The 22,325-nt window shown below is 41.8% G+C and overlaps 1 protein-coding gene across 4 annotated transcripts in view; it reads left to right on the forward strand.

Moving 5' to 3' along the window:
* The window catches only part of DOCK8 (dedicator of cytokinesis 8), a 145,493-nt gene that overhangs the window by 65,395 nt on the left and 57,773 nt on the right, over positions 1–22,325 (forward strand). For 2 of the 4 annotated variants that reach the window (XM_080972199.1, XM_080972198.1), the window contains 12 exons: positions 579–717; positions 1,539–1,640; positions 3,794–3,889; positions 5,086–5,320; positions 7,760–7,924; positions 8,741–8,916; positions 11,123–11,218; positions 12,821–12,916; positions 14,052–14,201; positions 15,769–15,882; positions 19,096–19,251; positions 21,316–21,441. In XM_080972199.1, coding sequence (XP_080828325.1) covers positions 579–717; positions 1,539–1,640; positions 3,794–3,889; positions 5,086–5,320; positions 7,760–7,924; positions 8,741–8,916; positions 11,123–11,218; positions 12,821–12,916; positions 14,052–14,201; positions 15,769–15,882; positions 19,096–19,251; positions 21,316–21,441 — 1,651 coding nt within the window. The remainder of the gene's footprint in view (positions 1–578; positions 718–1,538; positions 1,641–3,793; positions 3,890–5,085; positions 5,321–7,759; positions 7,925–8,740; positions 8,917–11,122; positions 11,219–12,820; positions 12,917–14,051; positions 14,202–15,768; positions 15,883–19,095; positions 19,252–21,315; positions 21,442–22,325) is intronic. The other 2 variants (XM_080972197.1, XM_080972196.1) reach the window with 2 other exon arrangements.

Here is a 22,325-nt window from a genome sequence, read left to right on the forward strand (position 1 = left end):
TCAAGGCAACATTTTTAGCATGGGAGCATTCTCTTTATTTTTCTCCTAGTATCAGACTCTTTATCAGGAAGCGTCACCTGGGTAGAGCAAGGCTTGCTGCTTCTTTTTGCTGCTTTAGTCAGAAGGTTTTGCCCAACTGTTGCACTGCCAGAAGGCTGTGCTCTTTTGCCAACATGAGAGGCTGGACAGCCATCACTTGGGAATTGCTGGATGGAACATCTTCGTGATGGATATTGAGTAGTTTGGTGGGACTGGTTGTGTTGGTGAACAAGGTGTATGAATTACCGTCTTCCTGAACAGCGACTATTTCTGCAAAAGGAGTGGTGAAATTGATGTAATAAAGTTGTTCTTCTGATCCACCAAAGATTTTTTGAAAAAAATAGTGGCACTGAAATATGAAATCCTCAGAGGTGGCTGATGAAGGTACAGTGTTGCCAATGGCTGCATAGTGCTTAAAAAGCCAGGAGAAGGCTGCAGGTTCACAGGCTCCTCTCCACCTCCTCTGTCAAGTTGGAATTCTGCTACTTGGCTTTAACACTGCTATGTATATTTGTTTTGTTTTATATTTTCAAATGTAGATCTCCTGATTTCTATGAAGAAGTGAAAATTAAGCTGCCAGCTAAACTCACAGAAAAACATCACCTGCTATTCACATTTTACCACATCAGTTGTCAGCCAAAGCAAGGAGCCTGTGTAGAAACTCTCCTGGGATATTCAGTAGGTCAATTTTGGTTCATGTTGGCAAGTTCTTAAGGAAATAGACAATTTTCCACAAAGCTCAACATTCCACTGTAACAATTTCCCCCTGCAAAACTTGCAAAAGATTTTTTCAACCAAAGGCAAAATTATTTGAATTTCTTATGCATGGATGCAAGATTTCAAAGGAGCATGAGTGAAATATAATCCACCACACTATCATGTTTGTAATGTGTGCGACAAAAGCGTACTAGAAACACAGTTGCAATACACTTGTATATATGTGAAAGGCATATGTAGCATAGTTCAAATGACAAGAAAATGAGACACGCATAGGTCACAGACATGTGTGCCAGTGTCTGTTGCATCTGTTGCATGTATGATAGTGAATGGGCTGGGTACATGTCTTAGATCCCACATATAACTCATGGTTTACATGTATATCACACCTGTCATATAGGCATGTGGCATGTCATCTGTCATCCCAACTAGGAATGACTCCGTCTAGGGGCAGCTGCAGCTCTGGTGTATAAATGTATAGCCTACCAAGAAGAGTAATCTGCCTTCATTTGGTTGGACTCTTAAAAAGCTATTCGTAATTTTCGGTTCAGAACTAATCACTTTTACAGAACAAAAGATGGTGGCAGTGATCCAGATAACATGTCTACAAAGTAGCTATCAAAGAAATTAGACTGTAAAAGTCTTTACATTATCCATTATAGGAAGGAATACAATCTCAGTTGGTATTTAAATCTTTTACTCAAGAATATAATTAAGCCAGATCAGTATCCAGCATCACATGAAGTAATGATATAACACTGTTTTTCCATTCATTTCTTCAGTGGCTGCCAATTCTGTTAAATGATCGTCTCCAGACAGGCCATTATTGCCTCCCTGTTGCCTTGGATAGACTGCCTGCCAACTATTCCATGCACTCAGCAGAGGTAATGGGAAAAACCACAGAAATAAACAGTCTCCCCTTTTAAACAGACATGATCGACTTTATTTTCAGTATAATGCAGAGGTGGGCCACTTTCCCTCAAGAGTGGACCCAGAGACAAAAGTGTTCTGCATTATCTAACCTGGAATAAAGATTGTCCAAGTCAATTGATTGATTTTCCCCCAAGTCAAGCATCCAGGATAAAAGACGGGGGTGGCAGGCGCACCGAGTTCCACCCAATATTGGGGGGGGGGGGCTGGCACACATGCATGATGTCACATGGTGGGAGGAAGCCCGACGGGGCCTAGTTGCAGCTGCAATCTGACGGGGCCTGCCAGGCTGCAGAATATTGAGGGGGCCCAGCCTCCTCTGGCATGCCGGGGGGACATTTATTTTTTATCAAATAAAATACCACTCCTTCCATTGTTCTGAAACTTATTAAAATGAAGAAGAAAACACTTTGGGGAAAATAAGGAGGGAAACAAATAGGAAGGAAAGAACTCTGATGAGATGGAAGACTGAGGAAGCTTCCTAGGCCCTTTTAAAATGTGGGGGTTTTTTAGGGGGGGTGTTTTTGTTTTGTTTTTATTTTGATTATGTATTTTGTGATTTTGTATTTTGATTTTGTTCTGTGAACCGCACTGAGACCTCTGGGTATAGGGCAGTATATAAATTCTAACAACAACAACAACAAGGTGTAAGGGGCTGCATAAAATGAAGTCCAGGCCACAAGTTGCCTAAAGGTAAAGGTAAAGGGACCCCTAACCATTAGGTCCAGTTGTGGCTGACTCTGGGGTTGCAGTGCTCATCTCACTTTATTGGCCGAGGGAGCCGGCATCCAGCTTCCAGGTCATGTGGCCAGCATGACTAAGCCGCTTCTGGCAAACCAGAGCAGTGCAAGGAAACTCTGTTTACCTTCCTGCTGGAGCGGTACCTATTTATCTCTGTGCACTTTGACATGCTTTCGAACTGCTAGGTTGGCAGGAGCAGGGACTGAGCAACTTGAGCTCACCCCGTTGCAGGGATTCAAACTGCCGACCTTCTGATCGGCAAGTCCTAGGCTCAGTGGTTTAACCCAAAGCACCACCCACGTCCCACTACAAGTTGCCAACCTGCATTCTAATATTTGCCTTACTTAAATAGAGTATCATATATAAATGCAAGGGGTGTATACACTACGGGTGGAATTCGACATTGCGCTAAGATGAATTTATCAGCTTGCAAGGCAGAATAATCCTCTTCTGCCATGTGCTGTTCTTGGGGTTCTCTTGGCACCACCAGAGCCACACAGGGTGGAAGAAAGGTTGGAAAATCCCTTGCATAGGAATCCCATTGAAGGGGTTCATTAGGTGGATCCTGCCCTATGTATGTTAAATCTCAGCAAAGTCTCTGGAAGTAATATGGGGAAAGGCATAATCTAGTTCTCCAGCATGAAACAAAACAGGGTCTTAATTGCCGGCCATTTAAAAAAGACATGTATCTGAACTTTGTTATTTTCATAATGGGACTTATGACTTGGTCCTACAGCTCAGTCAGTTTCATGTTAAAAATTATGTTATGGAATTATTTGATTTGTTCCTTTAGGTTAGCAAGCAAATATGAGGCTCTAATATTCAGAGGAATGTTGCAGCTTATGTTCCTTTGGGACATTTTTTGTGGGAGAACTTTCTAGGAATACAAGGTGTAATGGATATAGATTTCAATTCCACCACTGCAACTTGTTTCTATGAAACACGGGAGAAGTAGTCCAGACACTGCTTTATTTTGTTTTAAAACTTCATCTGCCCCCACCTTTGTGCTTACACAATCATATGTAATCATGTATAGACTAGGAGATCATGATTATTTCCAGCAACTTGCTCATGAGCACTTTCTTAGCTAATGTCTTGGTCAGTTTCAAGAATGAGCATCGGTAAAAACTTAACCCAGATGAATTAATCACATACTGTAAAGCCATATAAAATGCCGTGCCATAATCTCAGCAACCTGATAGGCTGAGAATGACCTGCACTGGATTGCAAATGTTAATGTTGGGTGTAAACATTAAGTGTTAATTGCAAAAAAAGGCCAAAAACTTAGTAGAATTGTATTGGCATCTTGAATACATTGTGTGTATGTGTGTGGTTTGATCAACGAGTTGTTTTATCTTCAATACAGAAAGTTCCTCCACAATCTCCTCCAGTTAAATGGGTTGAAGGACACAAGGGAGTGTTTAATATTGAAGTGCAAGGTATATCATCAGTTCACACACAGGTGAGGATTTAATTTTTACCTGGAGACTGGCAACTGAAATCCCAAGCGTAAGAGAAGCTATTTCAAGTTCATAGCTTGGATAAAATGACTTGCTTAAAAAAATTCTGGCATTAGAAAAAAATTTTGTTCGAATACCTGAAGCCTGAGTTACAGTTGTCACCAGCTTCCTATTCAAGGAAACCCAACTTAAAATATAATGCAACTTGCTTATTTGTGTAGTTCCATGAGACTTTTTTTAGAGTCTTAAAAACAACAATGCAGCACAGGTGCTGAGCAAGACTGGTTTGTAGTCCTGTTGTGTTCCAAACAAAGTTCTCAAAGAAGCCCCCTAGATGAAAATGGTGTCATAACTTCCAATTGAAATCATGTGCATTGCCCTTACAAGTATCCATGAAAAGAACCAGGGAGAAGGTGTCAACTTCCAGTAAACTTGGAGCCTATTCATATACCAGTATTAGCGGAAGGGGTGCTTCATAAGCCTTTCCCATTAGACCATTTTAGGCATGAACCCCCAACACACGTAAACCAGTTCTTCTGCTACTTCGGGTGTGTGTGTGTGTGTGTAATGGAATATGGGAGCCCATTAAGTTCAGCAAAGTTTATTTATGTGTATCTTAGAATAGGTTTGCACTTCAAATGGGGAAATAAAACCTGTTCCAGGATAAAAGGAATGATGTAGTAGTCTCCAAATGTAATCTTAGTTTCATTGCTTTGTTGGCTTTTTCACTTTAAACTACAGTGGTACCTCGGGTTAAGAACTTAATTCGTTCTGGAGGTCCGTTCTTAACCTGAAACTGTTTTTAACCTTTAGCTAATGGGGCCTCCCGCTGCCATCATGCCGCCAGAGCATAATTTCTGTTCTCATCCTGAAGCAAAATTCTTAACCCGAGGTACTATTTAGGGGTTAGCGGAGTCTGTAACCTGAAGTGTCTGTAACCTGAAGCGTCTGTAACCCAAGGTACCACTATAAAGCAGTTAAGATTACAATCCTGAAAAAATCCTCGTGTATGATGTGTCTAGTCTTGTATTTCAAAGCAGTTTTGAATTTTAGAGAAATATCAGAAATGATTAAACATTGATCCTTTATGATTTCTTACTTTTTTCCATTTCCTGTTTGGATTAATATTTAGTAGTGGAAGCTAAGTTACGTAGTAGATTCCCCACATCATATACATCTTTCTGGCTTATTTTTATAGGACAATCACCTGGAGAAATTCTTCATCCTGTGCCATGCACTAGAAAGCCAAGTTGCATTCCCCATTCGAGTGCTGAATGAGAAGATCACAGAAACCACTCTTGAACATGAACTAAAACTCAGCATTATCTGCTTGCACTCCTCCCGCCTGGAGCCCCTTGTGTTGTTTTTACACTTGGTTTTGGATAAACTCTTCCAGTTGGCTGTCCAGCCCATGGTTATAGCTGGCCAGACAGGTATTTATCATTGTAGTTTCACAAAATGATGCTGTTGATGGCCCAAACCCCATCATATTTTCTGCAGCGTTTTGTTTTGGTTTAACAAAAAAAATGCTATTTGCTACATCAAGCAAGATTTATTTATTTATTTTTAAATAATATTTATTACTTTTAAACCTTACAAAAAGGAGAAAAGAAAAGAAAAAAGAAAAGGAAAGGAAAAGCAAAAAAACCCCAATACAGTACAATATATAAACAATACACAACACAACATTACCATTAACACATTAAACAAAACAAGAGCAAAAACAATTCAAAAAGCACACATCATACCATCTCAATAGCCTCTCTTTCATTCCCTTGTTTTATCGACCTCCTCTCACCTCCCTTTTTGTATTTCATTTCTATTAATTATTTCAGCAAATCCTTTACATCTTTCTCTATTTTCTGTCATGTGATTATCTTAACATATTTTAACCTTATTTTCCATTAATACTATAATACTTATTTATACTTAATTCCTTAAAACATTTCTACTAAAGCCATATAATTCCCTTCCAACATTTTTCTAACACTCATTAATTTTACATTATTTCCATATATAGATTTTAAACTTTTTCCAATATTCTTCCACCATCTCTTCTCCCTGGTCTCGGATTCTGCCAGTCATTTCCGTCAATTCCATATAGTTCATCAACCTGGTGATCTTCTGTCCGAGGCTCTTAACTCTTTTCCAAATCCCTTCTGCAAGTCTTCTTCATATTTATACATGCACTTTACTTTGTCTTCTCCTGATCTTGTTCTTATTTTCCCTCCTTTGATGCTGAAAAGTAGATCTCGGAGAAATTCCCATCTAGCAATGTTTTTATTCCTTCTCGACAAGTCGGCCAAATCTCCATAGTTAAAACTAAAATTCAAAAGATATTTCTGGTCGTATTTCAAAGTTCCTCCAAGTCTGGCGGTCCCCACAACTCCAGTCTCCTCCTGACCCAAGTCCAGGTCCCAAAGGTCAATAAATCCCTGCATGAAGGGATCTATCCAACTTTCCTTCTCCAGTCCAAGCGGGGCTCCAATCCTCAAAGTCTGACTTTCTCTAAATTCAGTCTTAGAAGGCATCAACTTATAGTCATCAAATTGCATCTGTAAGGCTGGGGCTCTCTCCCTCTCCACTTGTGCAACTTTAGGTTCCACAACAACAACTTTCTCCCCCGCCTTCTCCTCAATTTGCCATGTCAAAATAGATCCCTGTATCGATTCCTGAATAATTTCTGTATTAATATTCACTTTTTGTCCCAAATTAGTCACTTTTTGTTCCAAGTTATCAATTTTTATATTCCTCGCATCCATCTTCTTATGGAGCTGTTCCAGTGAATCATTAATCTTACATAATGCAACCACTAAGGCTTCTTCTGTCAACATTCTTAACGGTCCAAGGTCAATCCCAGATTCTCACAGTTTTATCTTGCAGGTGGAAATTCCCCCAGCTCAGCTCATGTAACAATTTCAAAGGCTTCCTCTAGGGGGAAACAATTTCTATTTGTATCAATCCTTTTAAGCACAGTTCAAACAATAAAGTTAGTTTCAATTTTCAATTACTTTTACTCTTTTTTAAACGCAGAAGGAGACAATGGAAACAATGTATTTCTCTTCTTTAACTTACTGTCAACAAACGATCTATTCACAGTCAATGAGCATATCCAAAACTTCAGTCTTACTAGCAGCCCGTTTCCAGGTTCAGAGCGGTGGTAATTTGACTTTCTTCACTCTCTCCTGCAGGCTTACGCAATCTAAAATTTCCCCCCTCTTCTCCTGCTTCCAAGGGGGGTTTGATTTTTAGCCGTTGGAAGTTTAATCCTTTATGAAAGGCTTTCCAAGACTTTAGCTTGCAGCCTCTTTGCTTCAGTCTATTTACAAAAGGGGAAGGCGGACTTCCTGTTTGAAACCTCCCCGTTTCGGTGCCAAATTAAGACGTTTAAAAATCCAATTTTCCGTTCTACTCACGGGTAGTTGTTTTAAAATCAAATTGTGCACAGGAAAAAGTCAGCGCTCTCCGGCAACAGCAATGCGGCTTCACTCCGTGAAAGAAGCAGTCAATTCGAAGCACCGCGCCACTCACCCCACATCGCTCCGGATCCCCGAAACCGGGTTTCCCCGCGAGTAGGGGAGGCGCAAAAGGTGCCAGCCAAATCCCACGTTCACAGGCTTCTCCCGCCTGTGATTTTTGGTGGGTCCCCGCCTTCGCCGTGGCGGCCAGACCCTAATTTCCACGAAGCAAATTCCTCCCGATCAGAGGAGTTCAGCCATTACCGGAGGCGCTAACCCGGAAGTCTCCCCATCAAGCAAGATTTAAATAAGAAGAAAAGTGATTTGAGGAATGTCTGTGATAAAGTGGACTTGGATCCTTTTATACCTTTTCTTTGATGTATCAGAAACTAAGTATTTTCTTTTTGCTTCCAGCCAACTTCTCCCAGTTTGCTTTTGAATCTGCAGCTGCGATAGTGAACAGCCTCCACAACAGCAAAGACTTGAGCAAGGACCTGCATGGCAGAAACTGTCTCCTAGCATCTTATGTCTACTATGTCTTCCGCCTTCCTGAAATACAGAGAGATTCTATCAGGCTAGGTATTGCTTTTGGGCTTCTAGTAAAAATAAGCTGCTTATGAACTGAACCTTCTGGTTGTGGGCAGCAAGTAAGAAGGTCCTGACATCCTCTTTGCTCATTTATAGCTCAATCCTGTGGATATGTGCTCAGAAATAAATTGCAGTGGGTGCAGCTGGTCTTAACTCCAATTAAGGGTGCACAAGTTAACAGCTTCACTGAGGATAAGCCAGATAAGGAGATGTATGTGACATAGTAAATGCTATGTATGTTGAGTGATGCAATGTCTGAAATTGCATCATCACTAAAAGGTAAAGGTAAAGGACCTCTGGACAGTTAAGTCCAGTCAAAGGCGACTATGGGGTGTGGCACTCATCTCACTTTCAGGCCAAGGGAGCCGGCGTTTGTCCACAGACAGCTCACCCCAGAACTCACCCTGTTGCGTGGATTTGAATCTTGCCAACCTTTTGATCGGTAAGCCCAAGAGGCTCAGTGGTTTAGACCACAGTGCCACCTGCGTCCCTAATGCACCATCATCACTATCAGGTGGATGTCTAATCTTTCGCCAAGGGGCAATGACATACCCCACAGGCTTCCATGACTTAAGGATGGAACCTAATACATAGATTATAAGCACAGAAGAATGACATAAAAGTATATGTACATCTGCAGTGGCCTTCCAATCCTCCCCCTCCCATGTGTGGAGTGGACAGAAGAGGCTGCCTAGAGAGCCAGGGTATCAGATGAGGTGCTGGATAGCACATGGATGAGCATCACCTCTTGAGTTAGGAGCAAAGGCTGAAAGGACATGAGCTACAATAATGTTTTACTCCTGGCAGGTGCAACAGGCAGCACTAACCTGGCTGAATCTCGTTATTACACTTATGGCCGTACCACAGCTTTTTCCGTGGGCTCTCGACTCTTGCAAAGCCGGGCAACAAGCTGCAGTAATCCAGACATTGCTGGGACACAGGCTTCTACTGATGAAGAAGTCAGAAACATCATGTCTTCCAAGGTAAGAGGCAAGAAAGCTGAAATTCAGGATGGGTTTCATTTTTGGTGCTTATTGTTGCTGCACCCAGTAGCAAATGTGTCTGGCTGTAGTATATTGGAGCAACTAGAGTCGCTTCATGAACTAAGCATATTATAGCAGTTGTTTAACAGTTATAGCGAGCATTATATTGCTTAGGTTTACGGTTATTGGATCACCGAATGGCTAGAGCCATTTACTGAGGCAGGTAATGCAAATTATGCCAGTGCTTTTTACAGTGACGATCATTGCTTTGCATTGCAGAATATAGGAAATCACAGGATACAAACAAAAGAATAAAATCCCAAATGCACCTCAAAAGTTCCAAATAACTTCATAATAAAATAGGGCAAAAATACAAAATCTGCACTAACTTTCATTTAATGCCCTTCTGGTACCTTCAGCATTGTTTAGGATCAATGGGCAATAAATACCTATGTTAGAGAGTTGAATATTAAAAGCAGATAACTTCAACTATTTCCACGATAAAACATACTTTATTCCAGAGGTGTGTCGTGTCTACATAACAAATGAATCTGACCCTAAAGTCTATGCAAGAAAGGTTCACTCAGTGCTGGATGGGATTGAGAGCCAGCATGAAAACTGGGAATACAGTCCTAAACTGAAACGTATGAGGCCAGTTGTGTATTTGCATTGTTTAATTTACTGAGTATATAACAATACTTGCACACTCCGCCATGGGTAATGGTGTTCATGTTCTCTTTCTTTTTAAATATTTATATTTTATTCAGTTTTCATAAAACATACAACACATAAACAACCATAACCAACTGAGGTACTATTGGATACAACATTGTGATATATAATATCCGGTTGATTTCATAGAATCATAGAGTTGGAAGAGACCACAAGGGCCATCAAGTCCAACCCCCTGCCAAGCAGGAAACACCATCAGAGCACTCCTGACATATGGTTGTCAAGCCTCTGCTGAAAGACCTCCAAAGAAGGAGACTCCACCACACTCCTTGGCAGCAAATTCCACTGTCGAACAGCTCTTACTGTCAGGAAGTTCTTCCTAACGTTTAGGTGGAATCTTCTTTCTTGTAGTTTGGATCCATTGCTCCGTGTCCGCTTCTCTGGAGCAGCAGAAAACAACCTTTCTCCCTCCTCTATGTGACATCCTTTTATATATTTGAACATGGCTATCATATCACCCCTTAACCTCCACTTCTCCAGACTAAACATGCCCAGCTCCCTTAGCCGTTCCTCATAAGGCATTGTTTCCAGGCCTTTGACCATTTTGGTTGCCCTCCTCTGGACACGTTCCAGTTTGTCAGTGTCCTTCTTGAACTGTGGTGCCCAGAACTGGACACAGTACTCCAGGTGAGGTCTGACCAGAGCAGAATACAGTGGCACTATTACTTCCCTTGATCTAGATGCTATACTCCTATTGATGCAGCCCAGAATTGCATTGGCTTTTTTAGCTGCCACATCACACTGTTGGCTCATGTCAAGTTTGTGGTCAACCAAGACTCCTAGATCCTTTTCACATGTACTGCTCTCAAGCCAGGTGTCCCCCATCTTGTATTTGTGCCTCTCATTTTTTTTGCCCAAGTGCAATACTTTACATTTCTCCCTGTTAAAATTCATCTTGTTTGTTTTTGCCCAGTTCTCTAATCTGTCAAGGTCGTTTTGAAGTGTGATCCTTTCCTCTGGGGTGTTAGCCACCCCTCCCAGTTTGGTGTCATCTGCAAATTTGATCAGGATGCCCTTGAGTCCATCATCCAAGTCGTTGATAAAGATGTTGAATAAGACCGGGCTCAAGACAGAACCCTGTGGCACCCCACTAGTCACTCTTCTCCAGGATGAAGATTTAATTCTGTGTGTCCCTCCAGAGAAATCCATGAGTCAAAGGTGGCTCTATTGGGGGATCTACTGTATTAACATTAGAAATGAAACAAAGTACTCCAATCCAAAATTGTCAGCATGTCCTCTTGCCTCCTTTATTTGGCCACTTAATTTCTCTGCCAGAACAATTTGTCAGAAATCTAGTATACCATATGCTAGTATACCACCTGTGTAGGGTTAAACCAAGTTTATTCTTCCAGTGTAAGCAAAGTTGCCAAGCAGTCACCATTAAAAAGTCACCATGTCTTTATTTGGTAAGACTGTGTATGCTCAGGCATTCATTCATTTCGTTTTATATATGGCTTCTGGTGATTTTATCCAGGTTGCAGATCGGAGCTTTAACCGGATGTCTTGCTACAGTGAGCCCACCAGTGATATGTCAAGCCCCTGTGGAAGCCCTCGACCGTCCAATAAAAAGGTAGTCTGCCACATAATGCAACACCAGTCACTGATGAGGTCTGCAAGCACACCAGTTTTGGCAATAAATATTCCTGTGAAGAAAAAGGAAGGTGTGGAGGATGAACCCTTTGCAAGGAGGGTTGTATCGGGCAGGCAGATGAACCATTCCGCAGAGATTCAGGTGATCAGTAACTGAACACCTAAGCCAATCATCTTTGGATAAATTAATTTAAGGGTCCATTTGGACCAGAATAGTAGCATATGAAATTAAAAAAATAAATAAAACCAATGTGTTTATAAAATTACTCTTAAACAAGTGATCTCTACACTGTAACAGTGGTTTTTTATTAAAAAAAAAACCTTCTTGGAAATATACTCAATCACCTTTCTCCAGTGCAGCAGAAAAAGAGTGAAAGGCAAATGATAAAAGGACTGAAGTTATTAGCAGATCACCCTGGGGGGCTGCGGGGAGAGCGGCTACGAATGGCAGGAAGCCCAGTGTTCAAGGGAGGCAACGTATGGCCAGGCAAATCAAAAGAATGAGCCCATTTTGGTGTCCAAGCCTAAATGCCCAAGTGCATTCAGCCAGCCAGAATATTCAGCCACATTTGAAATATATTATTCAAAAAATGATGCCTGCATTGATTTCAGCATTGCTTTAAATAATGCTAGTGGCTCCCATATTGTTTTCATGTGACATTCTCCTTGTGCATATATATTTTTATGGAATTAAAGATTTAGAATGATGTCTGGATTCCATTGAATTTGTAGGCCAGCCTGGCTGCACATTAGCCATTTTACCTTCACAAGGTCTCTGGCAGATTGAGCAATATGTACCTAATATTGTAATACCTCCAAATTATTTTGGCCTTCAATAAATGAACTTTATATTTAATATATTTATATCTATGCATTTTGTTTTGTTGGCATTGTTAATTCATTTTACCTGAGATGTTAATGATCACCACTGTCCTGTTTTCCTTCATGCTGTTCTGTTTCAAATCTGCTACTTAGGGTTGCAGCTACCTGCTTTTTCATCTACCTGTTATCTGTTTTCATTAATCTTAGTCTATGCATGCATGTGTGCACTAATCAAAAAAGGCTCTCATTTTAGATTCCCCCCTCTGAGAGCAGTGGCGTCGCAATGGGGGGGGGGCGGTGTGCCCCGGGTTCCATGTCTGCAGAGGTGACAAGAAGTCACCCCGCGGGGGCTCGCAGCGGTGCGAGCAGCCATCGCATTGCCGCAGCCACATGTGGAGGATCCTCCGTTCGCGGCCACAGCCGCGAGCAGAGGATCCTGGTGCTGGCGGCAAACCACTAAGTACAACACATGTGTGCGATGCAGTTCACAGCCTCCGTTCACGGCTGTAGCGGTGATGGAGGGATCCCGGCACCGTCCATACGACGCTGGAGCGGCGGTGGCAGCAAACCACTATACAGCACATGTGCGGCATCACTACGTACGGCGCATGCGTTGTATGTAGCGACGCTGCACATGCGCCCTACGTAGTGATGCCCGCCCCGGGTGTCACAACACCTTCCTTCGAGTTATGTTGTGTTGAGGTCCAATGTTGAAAACCAGATTATCCTATTTTTGTTTTGTTTTTAACATACTGTGTAGCACTTCCATGAAGAGTTAGCACTTCAAATGGTAGTCAGCACTGGCATCGTGAGAGAATCTGTCTTCAAGTATGCCTGGTTCTTCTTCGAATTGTTGGTAAGATTTTATAACGGTGGTTTGTTTTCAGTAACCAGGCAAGTTCAGTGCATTCTCATTGTTGGAGGTTTTGAAGAGGCCCAACTGAAGGAAGGTGGAGAATGCTTTAATCCTAGCATGGTTCCTTGGCCCTTGCAGCTGTCGAGCCTTTCTCTGTAATCATATGAAAGTGTGAATTGTGGGCAACCTATAAATGATAACAGCTTAGTCAGGGAAGGAGCTGTGGTGAGGGAATAGCTTTCAAGGGATCAGGACCGTTTCTCCAGCAGCATAGTAGAGAGTTCTTTAGGCTCTGCTTAAACTCTGGGTCACTGATAAGCCTGTGAGGATTTGACTGCCAGTGAAAGGGAGGAAAACTGACTCAGCTGAGTTGATCACTTACACAGCAAGAAACAAAAGGAGATAAATTTAAACATGATGCCAAGTGTGTGTGGTTCATTTTTAAAACAAAACTCTGTGTCTAGTGTTACATTTAAATATGGAAACCATTCACCATGTTTGCACGCCAGGATTTTGTGGGCCAGATGTATGCCACACCAGAAGATGCTTGCCTGATGGAGCAGAGCCACAACGCTAGCTTCCTGGCAGTTGTGTCACTGCAGGGGAGGCCAGGACTAATATGGTGCACCAGTGAAGTCAACTTAGCAATGCCGCTGGTGCGCCCACACAGCCCCAACCTCCCTTTCCTCCTCTCACTCAGTAACCCACTGCCATTGCAGTTCTGTCTCACTCGGCAAGCCTCTCATGTGCAGGCAAAGTCAGAAGTACAAATATAGGCCAATGTAAACATGACACCAGTTGCATGAATCCCTGCACTGATGTCTTTGTGATTTTTTATTTTATTTTAAAAAACCACCAGTATTATATTTAAATCAAGCCAGGGAGCTTGTGTATTATTGCATTATATGCAGGAATTCTGGAAATTTGGGTATTGATTCTGAGTTGATGTTTGAATACTTGACATTCCTTGCAAAGATTTTTGGTACAGATTTTAGAGGTTTTTGTCTCAGGGAATGCAGGAAAAGCTTGAGGAGGGTTTCTTAAAGGGCTCCAGAATATGCTGATTTTCTCAAGTCCCCAGTTTGGCCCCATTTTAAAGCCACACATTTATTAAACAGTGCCTATTCTTTTAAAGATCAAGAGCATGGCTCAGTATGTTGATAACATGAACAAACAGGACACACCCCGCCGAAGTAGATTTTCCAATCGCTTCAAGGATGACATCACCACTATAGTGAATGTGGTCACCTCAGAGATTGCAGCACTTTTAGTCAAACCTCAGAAGGTAATTTTCTCCCATTAATCAGCTTCATTGGATGACTACTGGCTCTAGTATTATAAAAGGCAGAGCAATTGAAAAACTTCCCTTTATCTGCTTTCTCTACTCTATCGATAAGACAGAAAGACATTCTGAAATTTGGTAGAAATGGTTTGAACACCAATAAATTGCATTCCAAGGTATTTGTTTTGTGAATAACTTTTGAATATGTTCCCCCCAACTATTATACTCTGATTTATGTTCTTTCATACTGCTATGTGAGCAGACCAACAAAGGTATTTTAAAATATATTCATTTTCTTACATTTACATCCTGCTTTTCTTCTGTCATGAAACCCAAGGTGGTATCTCAGGTGCTGGGCAGACCTACTTGGCTGTAGCAAGATGGTGGCTTCATGTGTCTTCAGAACATACCATGGGACCTAATCATTAAACGTAAATGGCATTTACATGTGCTCTGGCTTCCGTCAGTGTCCCGTTGCACCAGAAGTGGTTTATTCCTGCTGGCCAAGTGACCCGGAAAGCTGTCTGTGGACAAACGCCGACTCTCTTGGCCTGAAGCGAGAGGAGTGCCACACCCCATGGTCGCCTTTGACTGGATTTAACTGTCCCGGGGTCCTTTACCTTTACCTTTTTCACCATGGGAACTAATTATTATATAAGGCAGCCAGGTTAAGAACTTTCTATTCTTGCAGGCTTCAAAAAATGTAACAGCAACAAATTTGATATGGTCTTATACAGATTTTCTGCATAATTAGTTTTCCAAAAGAGCCCTAAAGCGGCAAAGTTCCAGGGCTTCAAAATATTTTTTTATTTTATGATGATTTTGAAATTTGAATTTTATAAGACACCAGGATTAATTTTATTGAAGGGTGGATAATAAATTATATAAAGATTACAAAACCCATGGATTTTATAACACCATTGAGATTTATTACTTCAGAGGTGGCCCAATGCATTTTACTACCTCAGGTTGAACAGAAAATGACATTTTCCTTACCACCCACACCTTCACAGGTCAAGGTTCATTGTACTCAAGGCTGGCCAAGTTATTTTGACATGAGGCAGAAAATCAGACAAGTGCTTCTCTCTGGCAGTAAAAGAAAAATAGTAGTATGTTAAACAAGGAACAAATACTGCCCTTTTATGACTTTCAAACTCATCCTCACACTGCTTAATGCTAAGGCTGGCCAATGCCTTCTATTAAAATCAGCCAAGCTTTAGATTGTCAAACAGGTTTTTGCACTTTGTGTTACGTGTTACAAGTATTATCATGATTAATTCAATGCAGAATGAGCCTTAAATGACACATTGCCATTTTCATTTCCAAATGCTAATATTAAGTTTCTTCCATGCCTGTAAAAGTGGTTGTTTCTGGGCCATTAGCTGCATGGCACTCATGTTATGTGGCTTTCCAGGTGCTTGACAAACTTGCGTGGCTGGTCAAGAGGGCACTCACATAAACAATGACCTGAAAAGTCCTCTGGTTATTTTATAGGTTTCCCCCTTCAAAATATGTGTAAAAAGAAAGCTAATGTTAAGTGTAGTAACATATTTTAATTGTTATTTTAAAGGAAAGTGAACAAGCAGAAAAGATCAACATTAGCCTAGCATTTTTCCTGTATGATCTTCTATCTCTCATGGATCGTGGATTTGTCTTTAACCTCATCAAACACTACTGCAATCAGGTAGGCCTGACTGAAACCTCCACCAGAACATGGAGCACCATCCAAGGAAGCCCCACCATGTTCAGTAGGAAGAGTGTGCCCTCCCTAGTGGGCCTAGATGGCAACCTTAGCTTCAGTTCATTCCTTCATATAATTAACTTCTGTTTTAATTATACGGCTGGGACAGTTCCAGCTAATAAGCCCTATTAGCTTATTAGAGTAGGAGAATCAGTTCCTCGAACGCAATGCAACATCACAGTCATCTTGCACATGCGATGCTAATTCGTTTGGCAGAAGGCTTCTTGTTAGGCCTCCTGGTCAAAAAGCCATCTGTGAAGAGAGGTGGTGAGGCATCTGATCAAGGCTTGTATTTTAAAATGAGCTTAAAAAATATATTTGCAAATGTTTGTATGTTTCATCCCAGACATAAAGCAGCTGGCTGAGTACTCTGGCAGTTGTTTATCTTCTTGATCAAGGGCCCCCCTGATCTATAGCAGTACCTTAAAGTTGTAAAAGGAAATTACAGGCTGGGAGCAAAAGGTCATACTGACCATACAAATTACAGAATACAATCAAGCTGCAAAAACACAATTAAGAGTTGGTAAATAGTGAGATTTATTGTTTAACAGAAAATAATACTAGGTGCCTCCCATTAGACTTGAGCCATATTTTCATAAGGTTAAAGGGCAAGAGCTAATAGGAACAGCAGCTGGCTTGAAAGGGGGGTGTAAATTTAAGGGGTTGCTTTTGGAAACTGTTTTTACTAAGTTCCTTTCCTTCTAAAAAGCTATATATGTTAATGTATGAAATATATTGGCTTAATGTAATTATGCAAAGGATTTAGAAAGTAAGAAATGTTAGATTCTTATGTTAGATTCTTATTTCATTGATGGTGTGTGAGAAGGTGAACCCAAGATCTCTGTTTAAGATAAAAATTAAAACCATGAGCCATCTGTTTTAGCCATCTGTTTTGGAGTGAAGGGGTAATAGGGCAATAGGGCAATAGGGCAAAGATGATCTGGTAATTAAGGTGCCTTGTCGAGGCAAATGTAAGATATATGGCTACTTGTCTGCCATTTATGGATAGAAGGAAATATAGCTCTTTGTCTCCCATAAAAGGTAATAGGAAATGGGTGTATCTTTTAAGATTGGTTCTAGCAAACAGCCAATAGGAATTTCAACCAGGCTGATTGGACAGAGGCAGCCAAAGGAGGAGCAAGGGGGCTGGGCCGAGGAAATATAAGTGCTGGCCATCAGGGCAGGAGTGGGCAGAGCTTTGGTATCCATATACCACTGTGTCTCTCATTTATTTGTTTGACAAATAAATTATTATTTTAATTTCTCTATTGCTGCGTTGAATATTTCATTCCAGCTAAGCGTTAACCACAAGCAGGGTGCTACAGTGGGGTGTCTGAACAAGTGAACATCCGGGGGGCTTCTGGACTAGTATACAAACCCATGAGGACTGTGTTATGAGGGCATGGTCTTCCTGAATGTCTGAATCAACTTTTAGTCCAGTGGGGTGGTGTCAAGCAGAGAGCAGCTCCTGCCAGAATCTGTTAGGAGACGAGTCTTTCCCCCCACTCTGACACTGATAGAGCTTAGTTCTTAGACCTTTGTCATTGAGCCACATACTGTATACACCAGGGGTCAGCAAACTTTTTCAGCAGGGGGGCCAGTCCACTGTCCCTCAGACCTTGTGGGGGGGCCGGACTATATTTTTTGGGGGGGTGGGAATGAACGAATTCCTATGCCCCACAAATAATCCAGAGATGCATTTTAAATAAAAGCACACATTCTACACATGTAAAAACACACTGATTCCCAGATAGTCCATGGGCCGGATTTAGAAGGCAATTGGGCTGGATCCGGCCCCCGGGCCTTAGTTTGTCTACCCATGGTATACATGGATGGTAGTCTTATACTCAGACTTTTGGCTTGGGCAGTTTGTCTGCTTGGACGAAAAAAACCTTAACAACTTGGAGAGCAATCGGCCAAAAAAAGCTCAAGAACCTGCTGCCGCTGCCACTGATGGTCCCCAGGACATGGCTATCTCAGGCTGAGCTCCTCCGGTGGCAGGGCCTTGCAAGCCTCTCTCCCAGTAGCTGTTACTGTTTGTTCTGCTGCTGCAGCCGTGGCAGCAGTGAAGCGCTCAGCTCCACCATTCAAGCATCAGGCAGCAGCAGCAGCAGCAGCAGCAGCAGGTGAAGGAGTAAAAAACAACTCACAGCAAAATCTGGCACCAGCCCAAGCACTGCTGCTGTTGCTGCTGCCGCTCTCATCAGCCAGCCAGATCTGAATGTGAGCGAGCACCATCCCTCGGCCGAGTCCCAGCCCCCTCCCCTCAGGACACACACAAGAATGCCTCCAACCCTTCACTGCCTTTCCTTCAGAAAGAGGCTTGGGAAAAGGTCGACAACTCTGGGAAAGGGGGGTGTCGCCGGAGGGATCTTTGCACCACGGTGCCAGATATGCTTAAGATGGCCCTGGCAGTGAGAGACTCCTCTCACCCTCGCTGGGCTAGGGACTTTTGGGGGATAGGGGAGCAGGCTGGAGGGGGCCTCCTGCCCGTCCTCTGCAGGCTTTCTCTTCCACATGCCTCCTTGCCCCTTTCAATGCTACAGATTTCCATCTGCTTGTAAGTTACAATGTCATTCATGGTTTTGGCAACCCTAATTTAAAATATTGATTTCTTAATTTGGGATTCAAAAAAAATAGGGGTCATCTTATGCATGGGGTGTCTTATACATGGAAAAATATGGTATTTTGTTTTTATACTTTTGTGCAAAGAAAGCTAAAGTTCTCTCATCAACTTCCTGTATCCAAAATAAAGTGGATGAAAAACACTTTAAAGTTTGCTGGTGTAATGCAGTTGTGTGAAGGGTCTTTGGACTCTATGTGTTTACTTTGCTGTTGGTAACAATTGCAAGTGTTATTTTTAACTTCACAAGCAAGGAAACTACTTTCCAGACAAATTTGCTAAAGCATTGCATTAGTGGAAAGTCGGTCAAGTGATAAAACATTATTGCTAGCAAAGAACATCAAACCATTAGATTCTAATGGATGGAAACTTACAAGATGCAAGTATTAAAAGGAGCAGAGCAGTTTACAGTATTTGATGCTCCTTCATTATTTTTATTAAACAAAAAGTGATGCTAAAGTGAGGCAGGGTATTTCTTTCTGTTTATACAATTATTCACTCTAGTCATGTTTTCCTTTGTAATTTTTTTTCAGTTGTCAAATAAACTTAATACTCTTCCAACACTGATTTCCATGAGGCTGGAGTTTCTCCAAATTCTCTGCAGTCATGAACATTACCTCAATTTGAATCTCTTCTTTATGACTTCAGGATCTGCTCCAACATCTCCCTCTCCTTCTCTGTCATCTCAGGTAAGTACCCACTCCTATAGTTTTCTATGTGTGATGAAAGTATGAGTAAACATCTACTGGGTAGTGTTATGAATTTGGGGTGTTAAGCTGTGTGCTAGACTCTTCTAATTCCTGGATCCAGCAAGTGTTAGAATTTAACCAAGGATTCTAATTCTTGGAATAGCCAGGGTAATCTCCTGGTAAGCTTATAGCCTGGGTGATAGCATGGGATCCATTAAGGGAGGGTTGGTGCAAGATGGCAAATGGGGGCGGCACCTCCCTTAGCAGATAAGGTCAGAGTTTGGAGTAGAGTTAGTAGTGATATGACCTAGATGTAAAGCAGCAAACTGAAGAAATAGTATGTTTGAATCCAAGGCTTGAGCTATGGGAGAAACAAGACCCTTTTGGGGTGTTAATGTTGTGAGCCATCATAGGCCATCATAGCCATCATAGGTATATGTGTGTAAATAAACCATATATCATAAAGACACCACAGTCGCCACCGTGCCTCATTTCCAAAGGAAACACGAACCCTGGGTGAGTGCCTGGAAGCCCTGGAATCTCACACTGCTTGGTGATTGGGGTGGCAGGCAATACTATAATGGTAAACAGATGGTCAGCTTGTTGTTTTTATTGGTTCATTCTTAGCAGAAATGGCTCAATTGGTGAAGCCACAGCTCTGCATTTCTGTTCATGTAGTCACTGCCACATACCAGGAGAGGGAGAGATGGTGGAGAGGTTTGGAGCTGCTCAGGTGTTCTGGCAGGAGCACCAGATTGGCTCCATTGTTGTTCCCTCACAGCCAGGTCCATAGGGGGTGCTGCCCACCCTGGGTGTCATCCTCGAGGGGGGTGACAAAATGGCACACCGCAGGGGGCAGCACTTACCGCGGGGCCTGGCCTGCAGCGCGCCCAAGTCACGCTTCTCTCCTGGGAGTGATACAGTGGCTCGGGCCCCGTGCTGCCCAAAACAGCAGCGTGGGGCTTGCGCCCACCAGGCGAACTCCGTGGGCAGGTCTCTGCGCCACCCCCCTGGGCAGACCACAGTGCCCCCGTGGGCGGATCGCCCCGCCCCCTGCCGCTCCAGGTGCCGGAGCAGCTAGCTACGACTCTGCTCACAGTCCCAACCTCTCCAACACTCATCCCTCCCCCAGTGACTCTGTAGACAAGAGGCCAGATGTGGTGCTGCCCTCCCCCACTGGCCACTACTGATTTGTGCAGAGAATAAAAAGGTTTCACAGTTTAGCCTTGTCTGAAATGCAAGTTCTGTAGCTTTTCAAGCAGGAGAGCTGTGACCAGTTCTAGAACTGCCAGGTCATTCTACGTCAGTTCAACGCGGTCATGCCACCCACCATCTCGGATTTTGATGAAACTTGGTGTATGCCCTTCCCTTATGGTTGAAAGAAACCCCCTTAAATTTTTCCCCTCTTTCTCAAACAGTTTAAATTTTATAGCACTTCAAACTTTCTTGGAATCTGTGTTTCTGTCCCTCTTGAGATCTTTGGCCTTGTGTACATTTTATTTTTTCCCTCCATAATCAATGATCAGATCTCTTTGAAATTTTATGCAAAGCTCAATAACATGCTGAGAATTTCAGGAAAAAGTACACCAGAACTCAAAAGATTTTATAAATGCCTTAAAAAAATATAAATGTAGTTTCTTTGGTGGGAAAACTAGGTTTAGAAAACCTAAATTTTCAGCATGTGGGCATGATGAAATCAAAAGTTTTTTGATGGTGAAAATTATTGCAAAGACATGCTATTTCTCAACAAAGAATGAAATTTATGCGTTTTTTAATGTATTGTAACAAAATTTTACATTTTTTGGACATCATGTGGGGAAAATGGCTACTGGGTACAACTTTCGTACTGTAGCCTTTTCAGGCTTTGCCTTCGGGTGGGAAGAGCATTGCGCCCAGGAAGGGAAGTGGGAGTCAAACAGACACTCAAGGGTTAATTTCAGAGAAAGAGCTTTATTGCTGGTAGAAGGCGCAAGCATGATAATTCACAAGCTTAGCACAAGTTTTACAGCCATTGCACAGAGTATATATTCCCTCCAGTTCCCTCCCCTTTCTCCCCCTCCTCAGGAGCCCTGCCTCATGAGTTTTCCTGAGCATAAACAGAAACTCCTGTTTTTGGACTTCCTGGGAAGCCAGGAAAAAGGGGGGTTGAGAAGCCTGTGTGTCAGCGTGTCCGAAATTTGTTGCAACTGGGTGAGACAAGACTCAATTCTCATGCCTGCTTCTGCTTGGCATTGACAGAGCCATTCATTAGCTTTGAAGCTTTCTGGTACTGATAAAAATAACGTTTTGCTTATGTAGCAGCATCTTGTGAGAAAGCAGAGAAAAGCTGAAGCTGTGGATTTTAGAAGAGAGAAAGAAAGGGGAAATTTGGTTTTGAGGCCTGCGGTGACTTCGGGCCTAGGTGGGGTCACCTGTCCTCACGTCCTTCATTACAATCCATAGCTGTGATAGAAAAAAATTAATGAAACAAAGTTGTTCATCTTAAAATTTAAAATAATATTGGTTATTATAGGTTTGTTTTTTTCTGAAAGTGCAGATTTGTTTTTTGTTTTGTGGTATTTAAAATTATGAAAATTGAAGACTGGAGTATATTTACGCAATGTTTAAAGGATAATTGTAATCAATTAACAAATCTAGCAGTATTGTAAAAAGTCTTGTAATGTTTACAATTAGTACCTTTTTACTTTTATTTAAAGATTGAGCTAAATTTAAAAAGAAAGTGTAGATTCAAAAAATGTATAAATGCGAGGATATATTTTGAAAGCCATGGGTGGGATGGAGGGAAGTTGCTAAGCTTCACTCCATCAAATGAGCAAAAAATTAATAGAAGGAATAATTTGATTGTATTTGAATATATAAAATGGAAATGCAATGAAATATTTTAAAGAATTACGAAAAGTGGCTATATTGTGAAATAATAATAAAAAATCGGTCAGAAACTTTAAATGCCGACAAGTAAGGTAATAAAACCTAGCAAGAGAAAGATTAAAAGAATTTAAAATTATGCATTATATTCAATTATGCAACATTACATGATCCCCAGTTTGTTTTTCAGAATATTATTGCATACAAAG

The sequence above is a fragment of the Podarcis pityusensis genome (assembly GCF_964106645.2).
Source record: "Podarcis pityusensis genome assembly, chromosome: 11".
NCBI lineage: Eukaryota > Metazoa > Chordata > Lepidosauria > Squamata > Lacertidae > Podarcis > Podarcis pityusensis.